General features: G+C 36.0%; 1 protein-coding gene across 2 annotated transcripts in view; it reads right to left on the bottom strand.

The window, feature by feature from the left end:
• Positions 1–286: 286 nt before the first annotated feature.
• Positions 287–21,376, bottom strand: part of LOC148955028 (uncharacterized) — a 76,427-nt gene continuing 55,337 nt past the window's right edge. The window contains exons 4-5 of one of the 2 annotated variants that reach the window (XM_089099810.1): positions 6,963–7,291; positions 287–2,663 (exon numbers count right to left, since the gene is read on the bottom strand). In XM_089099810.1, the coding sequence (XP_088955936.1) occupies positions 592–2,663; positions 6,963–7,291 (2,401 nt within the window). In that variant the 3' untranslated portion in view covers positions 287–591. Of the gene's footprint in view, positions 2,664–6,962; positions 7,292–11,338; positions 15,073–21,376 lie in introns of those variants that run through there. The other variant, XM_089099802.1, reaches the window with a different exon arrangement.

The raw sequence follows: 21,376 nt of genomic DNA, 5'->3' as shown, positions 1-21,376 counted from the left end.
AATTTAACAACAATTGAATCTTCCTAAAATGAACTGTTTATGTTTAATAATCTGTTTATCTTAAATGAACTTTGAATGATCTATTTTCCTTAAAACATATCTTAGAATTTTTTAGTATGTAAACTTAAATGAGATTATCGTGTGAAAAATATTGTTGTTCATACCGGCTCAAAAGAAAAGATAGGACTATTTGTTATGGATAAAACAGACTCTTTGCTACAAAAACGCAAATACTCTGCGAGTCACTGTTTTACAGTATATATATATAGAGAGAGTTACCACAAAAAACGTTTATATAATGTTTTATTATTGAAAAGACATAGAAAAGGTAAAGACGCCAAAGTCATTTACTAAGGCTTTGCAACAAAGAATAAATCATCCATAACACACAAATAGGTTTATAAATTGTCAAAACTGTTCAGATATTTGTTCTTCACTTCCACATTATTGACAATCATATTGTGGAAGCTGAGAAGAAACATCTTTTTAATTAATGTGAGTTTTTTTTCAGGCAGAGGGCATTTTAAGACAAATTTACATAAATGAAACTAGCTTCCACAACAATGGCCTCATATCAACGAATCTTCCATTCTATACTGCTACTCTGAACCTTCCTAAGACCCTCATTTCTATATTATCTATACTGTGGGCCATATCCCGTCTTTTACGGTTTTGTTTCTTTGCTTGCCTCCAAGGAGGAAGTGTTCTATTTTTATTAGGTTTGGCAGTGAGATAACCATGAAAAGCATGGTGAATGTTACATTGTGGCCTTGAGTCATTTGGTTGACACTGGATATTGGTGGAATGTGGTGTAGTGGGTGGTTTTGGCTTGTTAACGAGAGGAGATGTGACTTGACATTGCGGTCTCGAGTCTCTTCTTTTACAAGGGCAATCAGGGCTTACAGGATCGGAAATACCGCACACTTTAGGTGTTGTTGTTGGCTTTGGACATCTCCGGTCTTGATAGTCTGCTGTGCAAATTATGGGGCATTCAGGTCTTTGGTCACCAGGGACACATGGAGTACGGGTGGTAGTTGTAGGTTTGGGACAACGTTCATCTTGGTACTGAAAGTTACACACTATTGGGCATTCGGGTCTTGGATCACCAGGGACACATGGAGCTTGGGTTGTAGTTGTGGGTTTGGGACAACGTGGATCCTGGTATTGGAGATTGCATACTATTGGGCATTCGGGTCTTGGGTCACCAGGTACACACGGAGCACGGGTTGTAGTTGAAGGTTGGGGACAACGCTCATCTTGATACTGCGAGTTACACACTATTGGGCATTCAGGTCTTGGGTCACCAGGAAGACATGGAGCTTGGGTTGTAGTTGTAGGTTTGGGACAACGTGGATCTCGATATTGAGGATTGCATACTATTGGGCAGTCAGGTCTTTGGTCTCCAGGGACACATGGTTTTTCAGTTGTAGTGGTTGTAGTTAGTTTTGGGCACCTTTCATCAGTATATATTTCGGTACAAATGATTGGGCATTCTAGTCGAAGATCACCCGGGACACAAGGAGCAGAAGTAGTTGTAGGTCTAGGACATCGAATGTCTTGATATTCTTTATTGCAGACTATTGGGCAATCAGGTCGCACGTCACCCGGTCGACAGGGGCTAATAGTTGTTCTAATAGCTGTTGTTACAGTTGTAGTTGGCTTGGGACATCTTTCATCTGTATATATTTCATTACAAATTATCGGACACTGGGGCCTAGAATCACCTGGCACACATGGTTTTTCCGTAGTTGTAGCCGGGGGGCACCGGAAATCAGTAAAGGCTGCATTACAAATAATTGGGCATTCAGGCCTAGGGTCACCATTGGTGCAAGGTATTTGAGTTGTTGTTGTTGTAGGTTTCGGACATCTTTCATCTCTGTATCGTTCATTACAAATTATTGGGCATTGTGGCCTTAGATCACCTGGAGCGCATGGTTTTTGTGTGGTTGTACTGGGAGGGCAACGGAAATCAGTAAAAACTGAATTACAAATAATAGGACACTCCTCTCGGAGATCGCCTGGTCCACAAGGCCCGGGCGTAGTAACTGAAATAAAAGGAACTGTAATTGTGGTCAAACATTGTGGCCGTGGATCACCAATGACGCAAGGTCTTACGGTTGTTGTAGTAGGAGTACATCTTACGTCAAAAAACTCTTTTGTACATATAATCGGGCATTCCGTTCTTTCATCCCCTGGTAAGCAGGGAGCAATGGTAGTTGGGGAAAGAGTGGTTGTTCTGATCGTTGTTCGGCATTGCGGCCTGATATCACCTGGCCTACAAGGACTTGTTTCGAGAGAGGGTATGTTTATTGTTGGATTTACGACCGGACTTATTCCATCACCACTACAGGTTTCACATCCACCTCTGCACAATTCAACTTCACATCCAATAAAAACGTCCATTTTATCAGGGAATGTAAAAGCGTTCATTATGCTTATGTGAACATGTTTATCTGCCGTTGATGACTTGTCAAATTGAAATGCACCAAGAAGTTTTTTTTTCAAAGGGCATCCTAGATCATCTGTCAGTCTTATGCTTGTTGTTGCTAATGCATTTACATCGCTTGAATCGTAAGCATAGCAGTTGCGAATTTGACTGTCGAAACCACTCGGATTGAACACTTCGATGCAGACAGACATCGCGTCTCCAATCTTCACAATATCTAGAAATTAAGAAAGCAAGGTCATGGTAACAGCCTAAATTATGCAAAACAATTAAAAGCCAAATTAAGATAAATAATTGCAAATGAAAAAGGTTAAGATCACGAAAGGCTAAAACAAAAACAATTGTGAAACCAAACTAAGCTACTCGCTTTTCATTGTAGTTCTCTTTTTCCCGGTTTGGCAGAATAATTTCAGAAATCTCTGGGGTTTATTTATTTCAATTTACTGAATAATAAGCGAACTATATATGTATTTTTTTTAACTACTTAAATCAACTCGTCACATTACATAGCCACCGGAGGGTACGCAGACACATAAATCATAACCAGTCAAGAATTTGTTAGCACATATCATCTGGACTCAAAAGTAGCTTAAGAAAATTAACCATGATGATTTTGCCATAGATATCGACTTTGGGTAGCTCAGAGACCGAGATCATCCCAGAAAAAAGCTTCAGATCCGCCCCACAGCAAACCAGGGGCGGATCCAGGATTTTTTTTTAGGGGGGCGCAAAATAGGTTTATCCGAAAAAATAGGGGGGGGGGCAAAATAGGTTGATCCGATAAACTTGCGTTAGGAACAAGTTAAATTAACACAAAATTGAGTTAATTAAGTAAATTATACAACTTTAGACTACGCTAGGGGAGGGTGCGCGCCCTCTCACCCCCCCCCCCCTGGATCCGCCACTGCAGTAAACCTTGAAAACGGACAAATTTTCTTTTTAGAACGTGAAAAATATGCGGGGGGGGGGAGGGGAATAATCCCGAAATTTATTCTCTTTTAGTCTTCTGAAATATGTACAAGCCCAAAATCATAACCTTTAGCCTTGCTCGAAAAATCGAAACTTGGGCATTTCTGACAAACAGTCTGCCTTCAGATTTTATTTCACTATAAGTAAAGATTAATCCATTTTTAGTTATTTTCAAATATTTCCTGAATAAGAATCATAGACATTGGTACATGATATGAAAGGTTTATTTAATAGTTCGTGGTAACGAACTGTAAGTAACGAGAGACCCGGTTCAATAGTTACTGAAACTCTAAAAGGCGGAATTTTGATACCAATAGATGCGTCAAAACGATTGAAGTCTTATGTTGATTTCAAATATATAAGTTTAATCACGTTCAATCTTACCCATCAAAAGTTACGAGCCTGAGAATATTTGCCTTATTTTTGAAAAAGATGGGAAACATCCCTTAAAAGTCATAGAATTTTAATGAAAGTCACACCATCAGATTCAGCGTATCAGAGAACCCTACTGTAGCGGTTTCAAGCTCCTATCTGCAAAAACGTGGAATTTTGTATTTTTTGCCCGAAGAAAGATCACGGATGCATGCTAATTAGTTTTTTTTTCCCCAGGGGTGATCGTATCGACCCAGAGGCGCCATAATATTGCGAGAGGGCTCATTCGAACAGAAATTAAAAGTTCTAGTGCTCTTTTAAGTAACGAAAACAATTGGAGGGCAACTAGGCCACCTGCCACACTCATTTTTACCCAAAGTCCCCGATCAAAATTTTGAGATAGCCATTTTGTTCAGCATAGTTGAAAAATCTAATAACTATGTCTTTGAGGATGACTTAATCCCCCAAAGTCCCCGGGGGAAGGGCTGCAAGTTGTGAACTTGGCTCTCCTTACAGCTCTACTTTTTATAACAATAATAAACTTTAGCGTAAAGAGCGGGGCATAATTTCTATTCGTTTTAAGTTTTAATGTTGCTTCTTACTTTCAGCTGAAAAAACTTGTTTTTTATTTAATCAGTAGTTAAAGCTTCTCAAGGCACTACACAGATATTTTTCGGAAGGAAAGCGGGTTTTAATAAGGTATCTAAAAGAATTATTCGCTAGTTTAAATTCAAAGCTTCAGAGACTAAAATTTTTGCATGATTTTTTATTTTTTTTCATTTTGCAGTTTTTTTTTAGTTCATGCAGACGAGAAAGACAGCAAAAACAAAATAGAAAAAGATCAGAACTTTATTTCTTGCGCAATCCACGAGTAACGAAATGTTAAACAAAATGAAACCAAAGAAAATAATACTAAAAACCAAAATTATATCAAAATTGAACGGTACTGGTTTCACTTGCCTACCTCCTCCAAGAGTTTTGTCTCCCTCATAGATTCAAAAACTTTTTTTTTGGTATTTTCATTCTAAAAAATGTTTTTTTTCTGTATTTCACTGAAAAAATTGAAAAAAACAAATAAATTACCCCCCCCCTAATTTCCCTTAATCAACGCCACTGATGAATTGAAGATTAAAGTTTTTCATTTCTCTCTCTCGCTAGGATCTGTAGTAACCTTCTGCAGGGCAGGTGATGAAACAAAAGTCTAGAAGGAAAAGACTTCTAAATTACTTCTCTTTTAAATTTTACATCTGTATACGTTCAATCTGCTGTTTTTACCTATCCGAAAATAAATGATCAGACAGAGAATAAAATTATTAAATGAAAATAAGGACGCAGTATGATGGAGCTAAGTCTTGCCCCTAATAATAATTGCGTTTTGGCCGTTTTACCGTATACAGTAAAACAAAATAAGGGTGCGTGGTCTTTTGTAGCGCCACTTTAGCATTGCCTATTTTTATATTTGCGGTTAATAAGGTAGTCTACAGTTAGAGAGGATTTTTGCCATGGGGCTTCATTTCTATTTTGCCGTTTGTCTGTGCAATTACCATTTGATGGGGTACCAATAATGCATAAAGTAAAAACTTGCAATGAAAGAAGGAAAGAAAATTATCACTTTAACTAGGCTTTCAGTCGTTTTTAACCATTTCGTGTTGATTTTTTTTTTCTCGTAGCTTTATCCATAGTGGAATAATATCAGAAACAAAAACAAATAGCAATAGCAAATTTGAATTCCCTTGTTTATACTAGTCAAATATTTTATCGAATGTCAGATTTAATGATATCTTTGGACATTTGACATAGGATGAACAATATTTCATTCATACAGATAAGTGTAATTTGGGGTGAATATAATGATTAATATTAGGCAGCCAGGAATATTCCATAAGGTTGGTATAGAGAACGTAAATACTTGGTGACATTATTATAGAAAAGAAAATCGGAAAACAGAAGCTTTTCAAAGAAAAGTAAAGAGCCATGTTAAAACCTAAGACGAGCGGACATACGGTTTGACAACGATTCGAAGTTAAAATGAACAGAAATTACTGTCAACGAATAAATATAACATAACAGAAATTAAAATAGATAATCTCTTTAAACGTAAAGATAACAAATTTTCATATACATAAATAAGCGCATCCGAAAACGAACAAAAATGGAGATAAGTTGTCCGTTCAAACTTAAAACGAGTTGAAATTCGACTAACAGGAAGATTTAGAGCTACCTTCCCCTAAAACTCTAAAGGTCATAGCGTTATTTATGCCTTACTGAAAATAATTTATATTTTGAACTGTTGTGTTTTGCATTTTTCATAGCATAATTAACAACAAAACAAATAAAAACATTGCAGGGCTAGCCAAGGCTTACATAAAAGAGCGGTGGTACTCCCCCATTCTCCCAACCTTTTAAGCAGCTTGAGTCCCATTTATGTTTTAATGAAAACAACAAGTATTTTGAATAGTGTTGTTTTTATTTATCAGAACATCAACAATAAAAGAAAAAAGGAAAATCACCATAATAACCAAGATGACTGGACAGAAGTAATGAAAGTAGACTGTTTGTTTTATGTCTCATAAATCTCATAAATTTCAGATTTTTTATAGTTAAAATTATAAAAAAAGGGAATTTTTAAGAGGTATTTGATGAAATTACATTTTATTTTCATGGCTTGAAGCATAAGATGAGCAAGCAGGCTGGAATTATTATAGAATGTTATTGAAAAAAAATAATAAAAATACGTCTACATAATTATACCTTGTAAGAATTTGTAACTAAACCTCGCAAATTCGTAAAAATTTGCGTTATTAATTCGTAAAACTTTGCATAATTTACAAAAATTATAGTAATTAAATTTGGATGTTTCTCACAATCATGATTCTGAATGTAACAAAAATTCTGATGTCGATTTTTCCGCTAAAATACATCTGCTTGATTTCGGTATGTAAATCGATTATTGGTGACACGCCTGTAATCAGTAGAGTTTTTTTCTGTTTTCGACCATTTTATTTAAAATTCCCAGTCTGGATGTTGTAATTCAAACTTTATTTTTATTTTAATTAAATTTTAATTTTCAAATATAATTTTTGTCACTGTAGTTGAGTAGTAGCAAGCAGAAACACGCACCGCCATAAGGATAAACCTACTTGGTTTATGCTGGAAATTCAGATTTTGCATTTACCTTGTATTGGACTAACATTTGGCCACTCTCCATTCAAAAGCTTCATCTTAACGCTGATGCTTCCAATTTCTGCTGGGAAGGATATCTCTTCAAAATCCAGCATGCTGACCTTATAACTCTCCAACACTGTTGTACCTGATGGGATTGTTTCTGAAACTTCACAGACAATTTTTCTTGATGAATCCCAGATTTCTTGGACAATGCCATCTCCCTGAATGATTATGAGATTCTCGAAAGCTTGCCTACCATTCCTCCTCACAGGGTTTGTCCCACAGTCGTTTATTGGTATGGTAAACTGGAACTTGTCATTTAAAGATTGGTATACATATCTACAAAAAGTTCATAAATATTTAAGTCAGTTCAATAAACAATTTATTAGGGTGACAGGCTGCATCGAAAAAGGGCGCTTAGACAAAAAGTAATAAGCAAATAATTTGTTATAGAAGCTGACAAAATGAACAGAATGTTTTACCAAATATTCTAATGAGATAACTTATGAGAAATACGGCTTTACTGATAAAAGACAGACACTTAGACTGAAATTTATTCTCATTACTTGGAATTCATGAAAGAACTTAAGTGAAAAGACTACCTGTTTTTTGGGGGAAGAGGGAACGAATTAATACTAAAAGATTGAGAAACTCTGGTTGAGCCAAATCCTCATAATAAATTGTAATCGTAAAATTAACTATAGGTTCTTATAGAAATCCTTTTAGATTTTTTTTTTGAGTCTTGCAAAATCGATGGGTCGTTTTCTAAATGTCAACTAAACTGATTGTGGGTCAGTTGTATGTGCTCGTGCGTGGGAAGTAAGTGAGAAGTACCAAAGACAGTACAGAGAAGTTCAAACTACGAAGTGAGAAGTACCAAGGACAGTGTAATTCGATTGCTTGAATTGCTTTGAGCAAAAATCTACATAACATAACGTATATCCCAAGAAATTAGGAAAAGTTGGGCATCCAGTTTTTAATGAAAAAGATTTCCATGCACGGTTATACATTTTTCTTTCTTTTTTTTTTAGTTATACAGTTTTTGTTAGTAGACAGCGTCAAACTAAAGAAGAAAGTTTGTGGAAAATAAACAAAAAGATAAAAACATGTGGCACCTCACACCTTAGGAAGGCATAGCTTTCTTTGAAGGTGTAGTTGGCTTTGGGAATGAACAGATTGTTAATGTTTGAATTTTCATGACCGAAAAGCGTTGCCAAACTTAATGAATTAGTTACGCTCATGGGCACCCATAAGCTGAATTCCAGGGGGACAAACCTAATTTAATTGGCACTTTTAATGCTATATAATAGAAATCTCAGAACAAAAGTATAAAAATAAGGCAGCATCAGTCAGCCAGGGGCGGGAGTCCCCCCCCTGCCCCCCCCATACTGGCGCCCATGGTTACGCTTATCCATTTTAAAAGTCAACCTGGCAAAATTGACAAATATTAAACGCTGCCCTGAAAATCTGTTAATTTTTCCAACAACCAAGAAAAAATAACCTTAAAAAATCACGGTTTTCAGGTATGAATGTGAGTCCAGGAGGCCAGAATTGTTAAAACTGTTTTATTTTGATGTCCTTGGTACTTCAAGGCTAATCTGTGATTTGGATTACCTGTAATATTAGGTGGTATAAATGTGGTATTTAAATCAATAGGACAATAGCTAAACGACCCACCATGGGCTGTGGTCACATCGTTTCTGTTTGTATTACCCCACTTATTACCAAAAGAGCTTTTATTCTCGGTTCCATCCATGAAATGAATATTAAAAATAGGCATAAATAAAAAGACATGTGGTATTCAATAATGAAAAAGAATTCAAATGTGCCATTCAAAGTTTAAAGAAATGATAGAAGCAAGTGCAAATGGGATCTGTTTAGACACTCTCCTATTGCTACAGTGTGATAATTTATGTGCCCCCCCCTTTGATTTTGTAAAATATCTTTTTTCGGGTATTTTGACTGTAAAATATTTTTTATTTGCTATTTTCTTTGAAAAGTAGGAGAAATACTCCTCTTCCAAGATTTTAAAAAATAAATTTGGTTCTTCGATCAATGTTCATGAATTAAAACCAGTAACTAAGAGACATCGCTATGTAAGTTCTACTGACATTTCTAATTAACTGTAAAGTTTTTTGAATTTTATTTTAGAACACATCTAAATAATGAACCAATTGCATAATTGACTGGTAAAATGCTTCAATAATACATTTCTTACTGATATGTAAGCTATTGGCTATTACTTATTTTTAAGTAACTTACAGGTTAGACAAGCTAATTTTTCACAGGTTAGACGATTGGAAAATGGGGTTCAATTATATATACAACATAATCATGTTTTTTAGATATTCTGACAGAAATTTGGTATTTACCTCAGGAAGATGATGAAACCAGTCTTTGATCAAATGCCGGTGAAAGGCAAAAAAAAATAAACGCATAAATGTACATAAAAGAAAAAATGTATAAGGAATATTGTAACTATATGAAAATAAAAATATAAAAGCATAAATGTAAAGAAATTTCATCCCTTAAAGTAAAAAAGAGAGTGGATGAAAAATTCAAAACTAAAAAATTAAATGTTTAAAATCAGCATGTAAAACAAACTTATTCGGTGTAAGTTTTATTCATTTAGCGTCGCAGCTTTCAAAGATTTTGTAATACACCGGTAATTGGTCAAGCGCAAGGTTTATTAATCTTGCTGTGGCATGTATACCTTTTAAACTGTTTTGCCAGTAAAATGTTATAATAGGAAATTGTTCTATTACGCAAAATTTATAAATATAAATGATAATATAATAAAAAAATTAATAATACGACATCACATTTTTAACAAACAGTATTTTGATAGAATTATTGTATTAAATTGTGTAATGTATAATCTACTGCAAATAGTGATTTTTGAAATATTGAACCCTATTTGCCAAAATGTGACTTGCCATCTCCCGTCTTGGGGCTTAGATTAGTTAAATGTGATATGTTAATAAAGCAGATGAATGATTTGATGTTCTCAATATTCCTGAAAACCGCCTCGGGAAGTATGACTATGCTTAGAAGCAGGGACCTCCGTCATAATTTTTTCAGAGTTGGGGAGGGGTGCGTAATCAGATATTTTAAAAATCTTAGAACTTTGGAGGTGGATTGGTACAACCTTCCTACCTTGTGTACGCCCCTGCTTTAAGTCAATTTATTTCAATTTGAGGGGCATGTGTGTTCTCCATAACTAAGTCAAACTATTGTTCTCTTAAAATTTTTAAAGAGAAATAAAATATCGTATGTACCATACTTCAAAGGCAAGTTTCAAGTTTGATATTGCAACTTACGTGACTGTAAAACTGCTCAAGTGGGCAAATTAATTGTAGGCGTGAGTGCCTATGTCTCAATAGAAAAAATCTAGCGATCTGTGAGGTTTTTAGAAGTAGTTTTTCGATGCTATCACAAAAAATATACTTCACGAATCACATGACGTCGCCACGAGACAATATAAAAAATTAAGATTGAGTTTAATACAAAAGCTTGTACCAGGAAACGGTGGATTCAAATATGAAGTTGTTTCTTTGAATTTTGAGTCTATCTATCCTCGGAGTTGAATTTTTAGAGCTGAAATCTGGCAATATTTACATCATATGCTTTTTTTGGGTTCAAGGTATTCAAATATTCTCAGAATAAAAAATTTATTTGCAAAAACAAAATTATCCACAAGCTAAGTTATTTTAATGCTATGTCTTAAATAACCTAGCGGACCTGCTAGCAAGCTAGACCTGAAATACTTTGTCCATAAGGACATGGGTTCGAGTCCTGGTGTCGCTGATTATTTCTTTTGGAACGGAGGTCAGTAGCGTGACTCTGTTAGCACAGCTAGAGTCGACCTAGCTCTGAGTGGCTACCTGGAGAAATCTGGGGAAATTAAACAGGAAGGGGATGCGAAAGCACAGGATGGCTGGCTCCCAACCCCCATTGCACTTCCTGGCTGAAGAGGCATGAAAGACAGATCAGCACTGCCCATAGGAACTGTAAAATCCAGTGTGGTATTCTTTACCTTTTTTTTATTTCTATGAAAAAATGTGTCTTGACTTTTAAAAAAGCCGATCAGAAACCGAAAAGAAAGAAGAAAAATTAGAAAACATATGGCCAAATTTCTTTAGAGTGGATTAAATCACAGTTGTGCAGCATTAGCTATCGTTAGCATCAGATTTATAAAAAAAAATACAAGCTGTAAAAACAAGTGCCTTAGACTATGCATAAGCAAGTTAGTCAAAATATTATTGGTGTAATAGAAACAGACATAAGAAGTTGAAAAAATAGGGTAGAAAATAGAAAGACAGGGTAGGAAGAATAAGTTTTTAAATAGTGCAGACCTTGTCTTGTGCATCAAGAAAACATATTTACCTTTCATGCAGTACAAATTCTTCTTCGATCTTTGATCTTCGATTTCTTCTTTAATTTTCTTCCAGTTGATTTTGCTCAATAATGGCTGTTTAACTTGCGTATTTGATTTGATGTTAATGTAGGACTAAAGAATTTTATTAGTTATTGGGTACAAACGTGCATTAGTACTGAGGAATTAACGAATTTTATTTAGGTCTTATATATTTATATGTATATAAATGCATTTTTACAACAATTTTCAACCTTGGATAAATGTTAATTTCCTGCAAACATAATATCTTTCCAAAAAAAAGCATAATAAATAGAGGAACTCGTTTTTTTCCTATTAATTCTTTCCGATCTGCCCAATTTTTCCAAAAAGTCTTTCATTTCGTCTTCCATCTCCTTTTTGAAAGTGGAATTTGTGAAAAGCGTGGTACTGAGATTCTCCAGACCATTCCTTTGTTGGTGATGAAATCGGTCGAGGAGCCACTGTTGAAGTCGAAACGATAGTTTTTGGCTCATTCGGTTGTCCTATAAGAGGTTTGCACTCTGGATCTTGGCTCCCTAACGCACATTTTAGTTTATTTCTTGGAGTAGTACTGCGCTGTAATGCTGCAGTGCTCAAGAAATTTTGTATGTACTTAGTAGTCTGAGACGGACAAAGAACTGATTTTAAAGGTCCTTTACATACGTCTGTACACACAGGATCTGTACTGCCATAAATGCACCGGATAGGAGAAGCTGTTGTCTTCATTAATTTTTCACAGCCAGGTTCGTTTGAATTCTTTTGACATTTAGTACGTGATGATGTGGTAGTGACGGGAAAAGTTTGTGGAGTACTACTACCGGTTAAAAGAGAGGTACTTCGAACTTCACATCGGATATCCCTGAATTCTTCTGAGCAAACAACTGGACACGCAGGATCTCTACTGCCAGGATAACAATTGTACAGATTCTCTTCTTTTGGCAAAGATATATCTTTAGTGCAACGCTCGTCCCAGAAAAAGCTGTCACAGATAACTGGGCAACTAGGAGCCTTACTTCCTGGGAAGCACCCTGGTGTGGTAAAACTCAAAGGCTGACTACACCTAATGTCTCTAAATTCTTCTGAACAAACTACTGGACAGGAAGGGTTACTACTACCAGGATAGCAACTAAAAGGTCTTTCCTCTTTTGATGTTTGTTCATCTTGAATACAGCGCTCATCCCAAAAAAGGCTATTGCAAATAATTGGGCAACTAGGAGATTTACTTCCTGCAAAACAGCCTGGTGTAGTAGTTGTTAAGGATTCTCTACACCTAATATCCCTGTACTTTTCTGTACAAATAACTGGACACATAGGATCTAAACTACCAGGATAGCAAGTTGAAGGTCTTTCTTCTTGCTCTGTTGGTCGATCTTTATTGCAACGTTCATCCCAGAAAAAACTGTTGCAAATTACTGGACAGTTAGGATTTTTACTTCCTGGAACACAGCCCTGTGTGGTAGTAATAAGAGGTTGAAAATTAGCTGTAGCACTTTTTATATCACATCGACTGTCTTGAAATTCATCATTGCATATAATGGGACAACGTAGATCTTGACTTCCTGGAAAACAATCAGCCGGAGTCTTTGTTCTTTCCTTGCATCTCTCATCCTGGAAACTTTCAGTACAGATAATAGGACATGAAGCGTCCTTGCTGCCAGGAAAACAAGGATTTTCCATGTTTACCTTGTTACATCTTTTGTCCATATAAAGTTCATTACAAACAATTGGACAAGTTGGGCTCAATGAACCAGGATAACAGTTTGGTGGAAGGGAAACATAGATGTTGTTTTTCTTTGTATTAGTAGTAGCTTTCTTTAATGGAGACGTTGGTAGATATATTTTCTTCTTTGTTGTGGTTGCTATTATTTGTGGCTTGGTCGTTTTTTGCATAACTAATGGATTTATTACATAAGGGGGCTTTGTGGTTGTTACTTTTTTTCCAAATGTGGATATTTCTGTCTCTCCTGTACATCTTGAATCGGTAAAGGTATCTGAACAGATAATTGGGCAACTAGGGTGAATACTACCTGGCTCACAAAGAACTTTGGATGAACAACGTTCATCAAGGAATGTGTTATCACATATGACGGGACAGTCCGGGTTTTCACTTCCTGGAAAACATTCTGGTTGTTTCTGAACGCATTCTGGGTGATCTGGTGTAGCGACACAGTTTAAAGACTCTGGTTCTTTAGGCTCTTTCACGACTTTTACTTTTTTGGAATCACATCTGAGATCTTGAAATACCTCTGTACAAACTATTGGGCAAATAGGATCAAGACTTCCTGGGAAGCAGCCTGAAATTGTAAGATCCCCTTGTTTACATCTGGGATCTAGAGGATGCCTGTTACAGAAAAAGCACTGAGGATCAACTGATCCCGAATCGCATGCTCTATTAAGCATATTTTTTGGCTCTTTAGAGTAGGTTTGTAATTTTAGAGTTGTCAACCTTATAGGTACAAAAGGCTTCATTGTTTTTCTGGAAGACACAAATGAGTTGGTATAGATAGACAGGGGTGTTGTTGCGATCGGCCGAGGCTGTCTTTCAGGATCAAAATTTCTTTCCGTGCTCACGTCAGCTAAATTTTCTGTTCCTCCTAAGATTTTACACTGTTTATCTTGAAACTGTTTGTTGCATACAACAGGACAACCTGGAGCAACACTACCAGGGAAACAAGGAGAGTTTGCTGGATTTTTTGTTGGGCAACGCTTATCCTGAAATTTCGAGCTACAAATTATAGGACAAGATGGATCTTGGCTTCCTGGATAGCATTTAGTTGGCGTAATTCGAGGTGGGCAAAGAGGATCGTCTGATTCATGTTCACAATCTTTAGTCTTGACATCTGTTATCCTACTTGATGCTTCTGTGGTGATTCTAACCGGAGTAATCGAATACACATTTTTTGTAAATGATGGTTTCAAAGTTGTTCTTGTAGTAGTTTTTGTTGTAGCTGGGCTAGTTTGAGTTATCCTTTCTGTAAACGGTTTTATTGTTGTAACCGTTGTTTTTATAGTAACTCTGCTAAAATCCTTGTTTGTAAGCCTTATGCCTTCAGTGTCACAAGAAGACACATCGCAAGTAGTTTTGCATACTTCAACATTGCAACTCGTAAACACGTTCATTGTGTCAGGAAAAGTAAATGCAGACAGTGTACTCACTACGACAATTTTACCCTTGTCCTTTCCAACCCCAGTAAAACGTGTAAAGGGCTTCATAACTTTTCTTTTCAGCACACATCCTCTGCTGTCTGTAAGTTGAATTTTGTAAGAATTAGCATAATTAGGGTCAGGATTACTGTGAGCGAAACAATCTTGAACTCGAATATCAATATCTTTTGCAGCACCTTGAGTTCCAACAACTATCGAAAGGGGGTCACCTATTTTGACAATAGAATCTCCTAGTGATACTGTCTCGGGGTATATTCCAGCACGTACATCCAGCCACACGTTTACCACGTCGATGTCGTTGGCAAAATTCGATCGCTCAGTTTCAAGCATACTGACTTTATACGAACTAACGGCTAGTTTTTTAGAGATACTACCTTTCCAATCACAAATTATCTTACGGGAGCTATCCCATATTTCTTGAAAGCTTTCATCGTTTTGCATGATTAGAGTAGTTGTTAGTAAAGGACTGCCATCTGAACCGATGGCTTCTTCAACACCGCAGGCTCCGGATGGAATATTGAACTGGTACGACTTGCGATTGGAATTCGCAGGAACATACCTGTGAACAATTTAGTCGGTTAAGATAGAGAATGAAGAAGAACTAAGTCAGTAACTTTGTTAAAAGTCCAAGCTAAAGGGTTGATTAAAGCTTTTGTTTTTTATGCCCCCTCCCCTTCTTTCATCCTTATCTTTCTTTCTGTTTGTTTTTTTTATTCTGTTTGATTATCTTAATGTTAATGAAAGTTCTGATTTTCTGTCAATTAAAGCAAACCTGTAACAGAATAATAAAACATAGAAGATCAGTTTTGTTATACAATTTGATTATTACAATTTTACTAAATGTAGGTGAATGCTTCTATATGTAATTATAAACTAATATTGTCTATTAGGACAGCTTCAATTTCTTTTATTGTAATGAAGATTTTCCCTGAGCGAGAGAAGTGTAGAAAAGCAAGGTCTGTGCAACATATTATTCATGCGACATGTAGACATGGGTCAAGTTCAAACACAGAGAACGTAATTAAAAGTATCAGTAGATATGGGCCAAAAGGGGTAGTATTTATGATACTAGGGTTAAAATAAGTGTTTGTTGTAAAATTTTCTGCCAAGAATCTGTTGAAATTCAGTTTAGGGTTCAATTTTGATTTTCTATAGAAAAAATTGGAAGAGGATGGAGGTAAAATCAACAAAGTTACTGTAGAATTAAACCAGTAAAATAGTAAAATTTGACTCGTGTCACAGTTTTAAGGACTCTTTTTTATTATTACTGACTCGTAAAGGTAATTATAGGTTCTAGCGGATAAGCCCACTTCAACTTCTGTACAGTCTTTTAATTAGATGGCACTCTGAAGTTGGTCTTAAAAAAGAAGACGAAAAAAATCCCATAAAGTTATCTGTCCTTTCCAAATTGAATTACTAAGCATATCTGGGCTCTTTAAAGTTCAATAGATATTGTGCGTGTTACGGCTTGTAGCAATAATTAGAGGTGGTCTTTTGGGGTAGTGATAACGGCAACTACCTCAGGCCGTGCACGTGAGGTGTTCCCACAACTTGTTATATGTAATTATCACATCACACCTCTTTACAAGATTATACGAGACCTGTTGCAATTCTAGTTGAGCTTAAAATTAAATTAATGTCAGACTGAGATACAGTGTGGTGGATCGTTTTGGATGGTAGTTCTCATAAACAAGGTCTTAGCGCTCAGCATTCTAGAGGCTGTGATTAAATACTGGTATCGTGTTTTGCAGCAATAATAAGAAAAGTGTACAGTAATACAGGCATGCAATTTTGTGTGTTGTGGTTCAGTACATTAGCCCATGCCTGCGGTTCTCAGCCCCGCATATAACGTTTGCCTGAGTTCTTGTGTAACGCAAAGCCCCCTTTGCAGCAAATGAAATTCACAATTTTTGATGTAACGCTGTCTGTGGTACAAATAATTCCTTATTTTTATAATAATCCTGCAGTTTAACTTCAAACGCGATTCTGCTCAGTTGCTTATTTTTTTGCGTCAGTTGTTTTCCCAGAAATATAGGCTACACAATAATTCATTTTTGTTTTGTTTTTTATATGGAGGGGCTGTGAAACATCGAAGGATGTTCAAAAAACGCCAAAAACAGGCGAAATACTCGGAAAATATAAAGAATATTAAAAAAAACATACAATAATTGGAAATTGTAAGAGGGCACACGAGGCCAGAGGCCTCCTGCGCATACGCCTTGTTTATGCTTGAACGTCATACCGCTTTGAGTATGACTCTTTCACTCTTCGTTTGTCTCCTAGGGATTTTAAAGAAAATCGTTTCCCGGTTGTAGCCTACAGACAAAAACTGATTACATTTTTCATTATTTTTATTTAACCTTTTACGTCTTACTTTCATTAAAAACCCCAATCTGGATTCAAATCCTCTGTTAGAATTAGAATCGGATTAAATGCACCCTTAAGTTTCTTTGATGATTTTCTTCGCGAGAGATTGCGTACTTTTCTATTCATATTTGCGGAGTAGCTTATTTGACATTTTTAGTCGCGAAAGTCAATAGTAACATAGCCAACAGTCAGTTTTCAGGAAATGAAAGGACAGAGAAAGAAGAAAACATATTAAGGCAACACAACAAATGCAAGCGACTACATTTAGTTCATAACATGCACACATATACAATGGCCCAGGCAACTTAGTACGGTTTAATCAAATCTAATCCATGCAGGGTTTCATATTGAACTGAATTTAGTCTAAATTGTACACTTTCAAAATGCCAAAAACCGAAACATAGCTGAATTTTAATATTTGCCAATCTACCCATATTTTAATTTTAATTGAATAATTAGTTGATTCATCGTCAATATCACATTCAAGAGTCGTATCAAAACTTTTTAATTTCTGAAATAATTACCGAAACCAGTTTGCTAAGCATTCAGGGCTGCATCGTTAGGGGGCAGCCTGGTAAAGAATGAACTCTAGCCCATAGTAACTGAAATTCAAAAGCGCGTCAAAAAAATCTCTCAAAGGGAGAATCGGCAGAGTAATAAGTGTAAAACTTTGATAGTCCCGCTCTATATTCTTCTGCTGACTTTCTCTTTGAAAAAAGCTTAGCAAACGATTTTTGGCAACTATTGGATAATTTTTTAAGAAAAATTTTAAAAATTTGTTTATATGTATTTTGTAACGTTTTACGATTTTTTACGACAAAAATTTCAGGACGGGTGGTGAACGATATCGTTATGGAGGAATCTAGTGAAAAACGAGCTCTAGCCCATAGTAACCGAAAATCTAAAAGCGCGTTTAAGGAAAATCCTCAAAGCGAGGGTCAGTAGAGCAATGGATGTCAAGCCTTGACCCTCCCGGTCCATGTTGATCTGATGTTCTTCCTTTTGGGAACAGCTTAGCAAACAATTTTTGGCAATTCTTGGCAGTCGTTTGACAATTGTTTTGGCTATGATTTTGGCACTTTTTTGACAAAAATGATTTTTGAAATATTGAAAATGTTAAATACGACCTTCAGTAGTGACAGCAAAGATATTTTACTAGTTACTAAAAAGCTTCAAAATACCTCATTTCCTCTATGAGTAGTAAACTATTGTAAACAGTAAACTAAATCTACTTCATGCTGTTATTATTTACTTAATATATTCTAGCTCAACCCCATTATTTAGATTAATTTATGTTAACACTCATTTTCATCCCCATCATCACAAATTACATAAAATGTATGATTGGTTGATGGAACCAAAGATTAATTTCCCTTGTTAAACTTAAAAATACATCTTTTCCAACAGTTCTTTGTAACGAACCGTATTTAGGAGTGACGTTGTTCAAGAATAACCGAAACCCTAAAAAAATTAATTTTTATACCATTAATTACATTAATTACATCAAAAGAATTGGCTTATTATGCTAATTCCAAATATATAAGATTCATGAACTTTAGTTTTACCTACCGAAAGCTTGAGAAAAATTGCCTGATTTTAGAAAAAGGGAGAAACAGTCCCTAAAAGTCAGGGAATCTTAATGAAAATCATACCATCATATTCAGCGCATTAGAAAAATGTGGAATTTGTATTTTTGTTTTTTTTTGTTTTTTGCCAGAAGAAAGATCACGGGTGCGTTTTTATTTGTTCGTTTTTTTTTCCACGGGTAATCGTATCGAACCAGTGTTTCTACAAAATCGGCATAGTGCTCATTTGAACGAACAGTTCTAGTGCCCTTTTTAGGTGACCTTAATGCTGGAGGGTAGCTAGCCCCCATCCCCCAGGCCTCTTCTCCCAAAGTCGTCTGACCAAAATTTAGAGACATCCATTTTGTTCAGCATAGTTAAAAGATCCAATAATTATGCTTTTGGGGATGAGCTGACTCCCCACAGCCCCTGGGGAGAGGGCTTTAAGTTATGAAACTTCCCCATTGTTTGGGAAGTATACAGACATTTTTTTTTTGGGGGGGGGGGATTCCGCGAGTATTCCTATACGAAATTCTTTCTATTTGTTTATTTTTCTTTTTGTCTTACTTGCCTACTCAATTTGGCATGTGGAGATGTTCTAGGGGAATTTTCAACCAGGGGGTAAATTTTCAACGGGACTGAAATTAATTAAGGGGTTTTTCCCATGGTGTTTATTTTCTGCAAGAGAAATTCTCCATAGAATCATTTTCTGCCTGAGAAATTCTCGATGGGGGAGTTTTACGCGGCAGCGACTTCCTACTGGGGAGGGATTTCCGGGGGAAAAATTCCAGGAAAGGGGGATTCCTAGCTTGATTGGAAGAATAATTAGTTATCCGGAGGGAATTTTACGGGGCTTGGGAGGGTATTTTATGTGGGAAGAACTTTCTGTGGGGAAATCACTAAAGTTTGTTTCACTGGCGCAATTCACTAAAGTTTGACTGTTTATCCCAGTTTTTCAAGAACTTCTCCCGAAACACTAGGGTCATTTAATTAGAATAAGAAGCTATTTTTAAAAGTATTTAAAACTTTAGCGTGAAGGGCGAGGTATTGAGGAGGACCCCTCATATACTGAAATATTTATTTACATTTTAAGTTTTAATATTGCTTCTTACTTTCGGTTGAAAAAATCTTTTTTTTTATTTGACATTGATGAAGATTGAACCTGATTTCTACTGAGCCATAAAATATGAATTTCTACAGTAAAAATTACTTGATTACCGATTATGGTGAGAATATGGGATTATTAATCTAAAATAATCAACAAGTGGTATATGAGACGGCAAAAGAAACTGAACTCAGCTCTTATCAGAAGTTGACCATGCTTGTCATAGTAAATTAATCTAATAGATATTTGTTAGTCGCATACCCTGAAAACTGAAAGCGATTCATTTAAGTTTGGTCCAACTTCAAGAGCTTACATCTTGAAAGTTATTTTTCTGGACCTAATCCACTTCAACACAGAACCCTTCACAAATCTATTGCTTGACGCATAGTCAAAACTACAAGGGAAGAATAATTAATTTCCTAGAGAACACTTAAAAATTAAAGTTTTTATTTCCACATATCCAATTGTTTCATGTGATTAAATTTCCTTTTCTCACACTTTTCCCGTGGAACTCACTACATTTCCCTCCTTTTTCAATTCGCACGCTCTGTTAGGGTATTTATGCGTTGGTTAACTTTCAGTAATTACTTTGCACTTACTGAATAGGTTTACTTCATCAGAGAATAATAAAAAAAAAAAAACTACCAAATATTGACAAAGAGCTTAGAACTGGATTCAAATACGCTTAATTTTGAAAATTTAAGACGAAGGCTTCCACTTTTGTTTATTTGAAATCCGAACAGTATCTTAAATTTCAGTTCTGCATGATTATTAAGAGGTACTTCATATTACGCACGTACATAGAATGTATTTCAAGAGAGCTGGAACGTTTTTAAGTTGCTGGTAATTTACAAAAATGCTAAAAATAGATATTTGGTAAGTATGAGGAATTATAGCGAAAATTAGGGATGAAATGCTCCTCAAGCATCCTCTTTTACTGTAAAAGAGGTATCATACCTCTTTTACATTGAATAAAACATCGTTATTTGTTTCTAATAATTATGCTTTTTGGTACCAAAATATCAAGCTCTAGCAGTCCTTCTTAGAATTTTTCAATCTCTTGTGATGTTTGTCACCTTTCTATCTATTCTTTCTTAAGAAATATTTTGGAAACAAAGCAAAACTAATCATTAGCCACATTTGTATTGAAATCATGTATTTACCTACACCCCTCCCCCTCCTAAATGAATTTCTGCGCCAAACCTCGAGGGTGTAAATAATTGTAGTCAAATTCCAGACCTCGAACCTAGATGCCGGAAATCTGGGAAATTAATAAAAAAAAAAACAGCCCTAACTGATAAGGACTGATCACAAAAAGTGATCAAATATAGGAAGTGGAGATACCTCGGTCACGTGATCTGCATGCCCGAAACTCGACTACCGAAGGTTGTTCTTCTATGGCTGCCATGTGCTACCAGAAGAAGAGGACGCCCTAAAAACACCCTGCGACGCAGCTGCCGGGCTGACATCACAAATCTTAATCCCCCAATCCAACCCGAACGGAAAGATGTGTGGACGGCGGCAGTGGTGAGAGATGACTAGCGATTCTTCTTGGATGCCATAAGCGCCTCTGGAGGTACAGGAGGATCTAAGGTCTGAGGTAAAGTAACTGATTTAAATATATCCCTTCAAAAAGAATAAATTTCTGCAAGCGGAAAAGACACGTGGGTAAGGGGAGAAAGAGTGGGTCATAAATTGTTCCCTCTCTCACCATATGTCCCCTTCATCTCTTTCAACCCCCATGAATATGATTCTGCGTTCATGCTTGAAGCGTCAGTGTACATTCAAAAGGAACTGCTCATTTAAAAATGATTGTCCATGTTTTT

The sequence above is a fragment of the Artemia sp. Qi Xiang Cuo genome, chromosome 2 (assembly GCF_049724085.1).
Source record: "Artemia sp. Qi Xiang Cuo chromosome 2, ASM4972408v1, whole genome shotgun sequence".
NCBI classification, from domain to species: domain Eukaryota; kingdom Metazoa; phylum Arthropoda; class Branchiopoda; order Anostraca; family Artemiidae; genus Artemia; species Artemia sp. Qi Xiang Cuo.
Note: the sequence above shows the minus strand (reverse complement) of the source record. Positions and strands in the feature narration are given on the sequence as shown.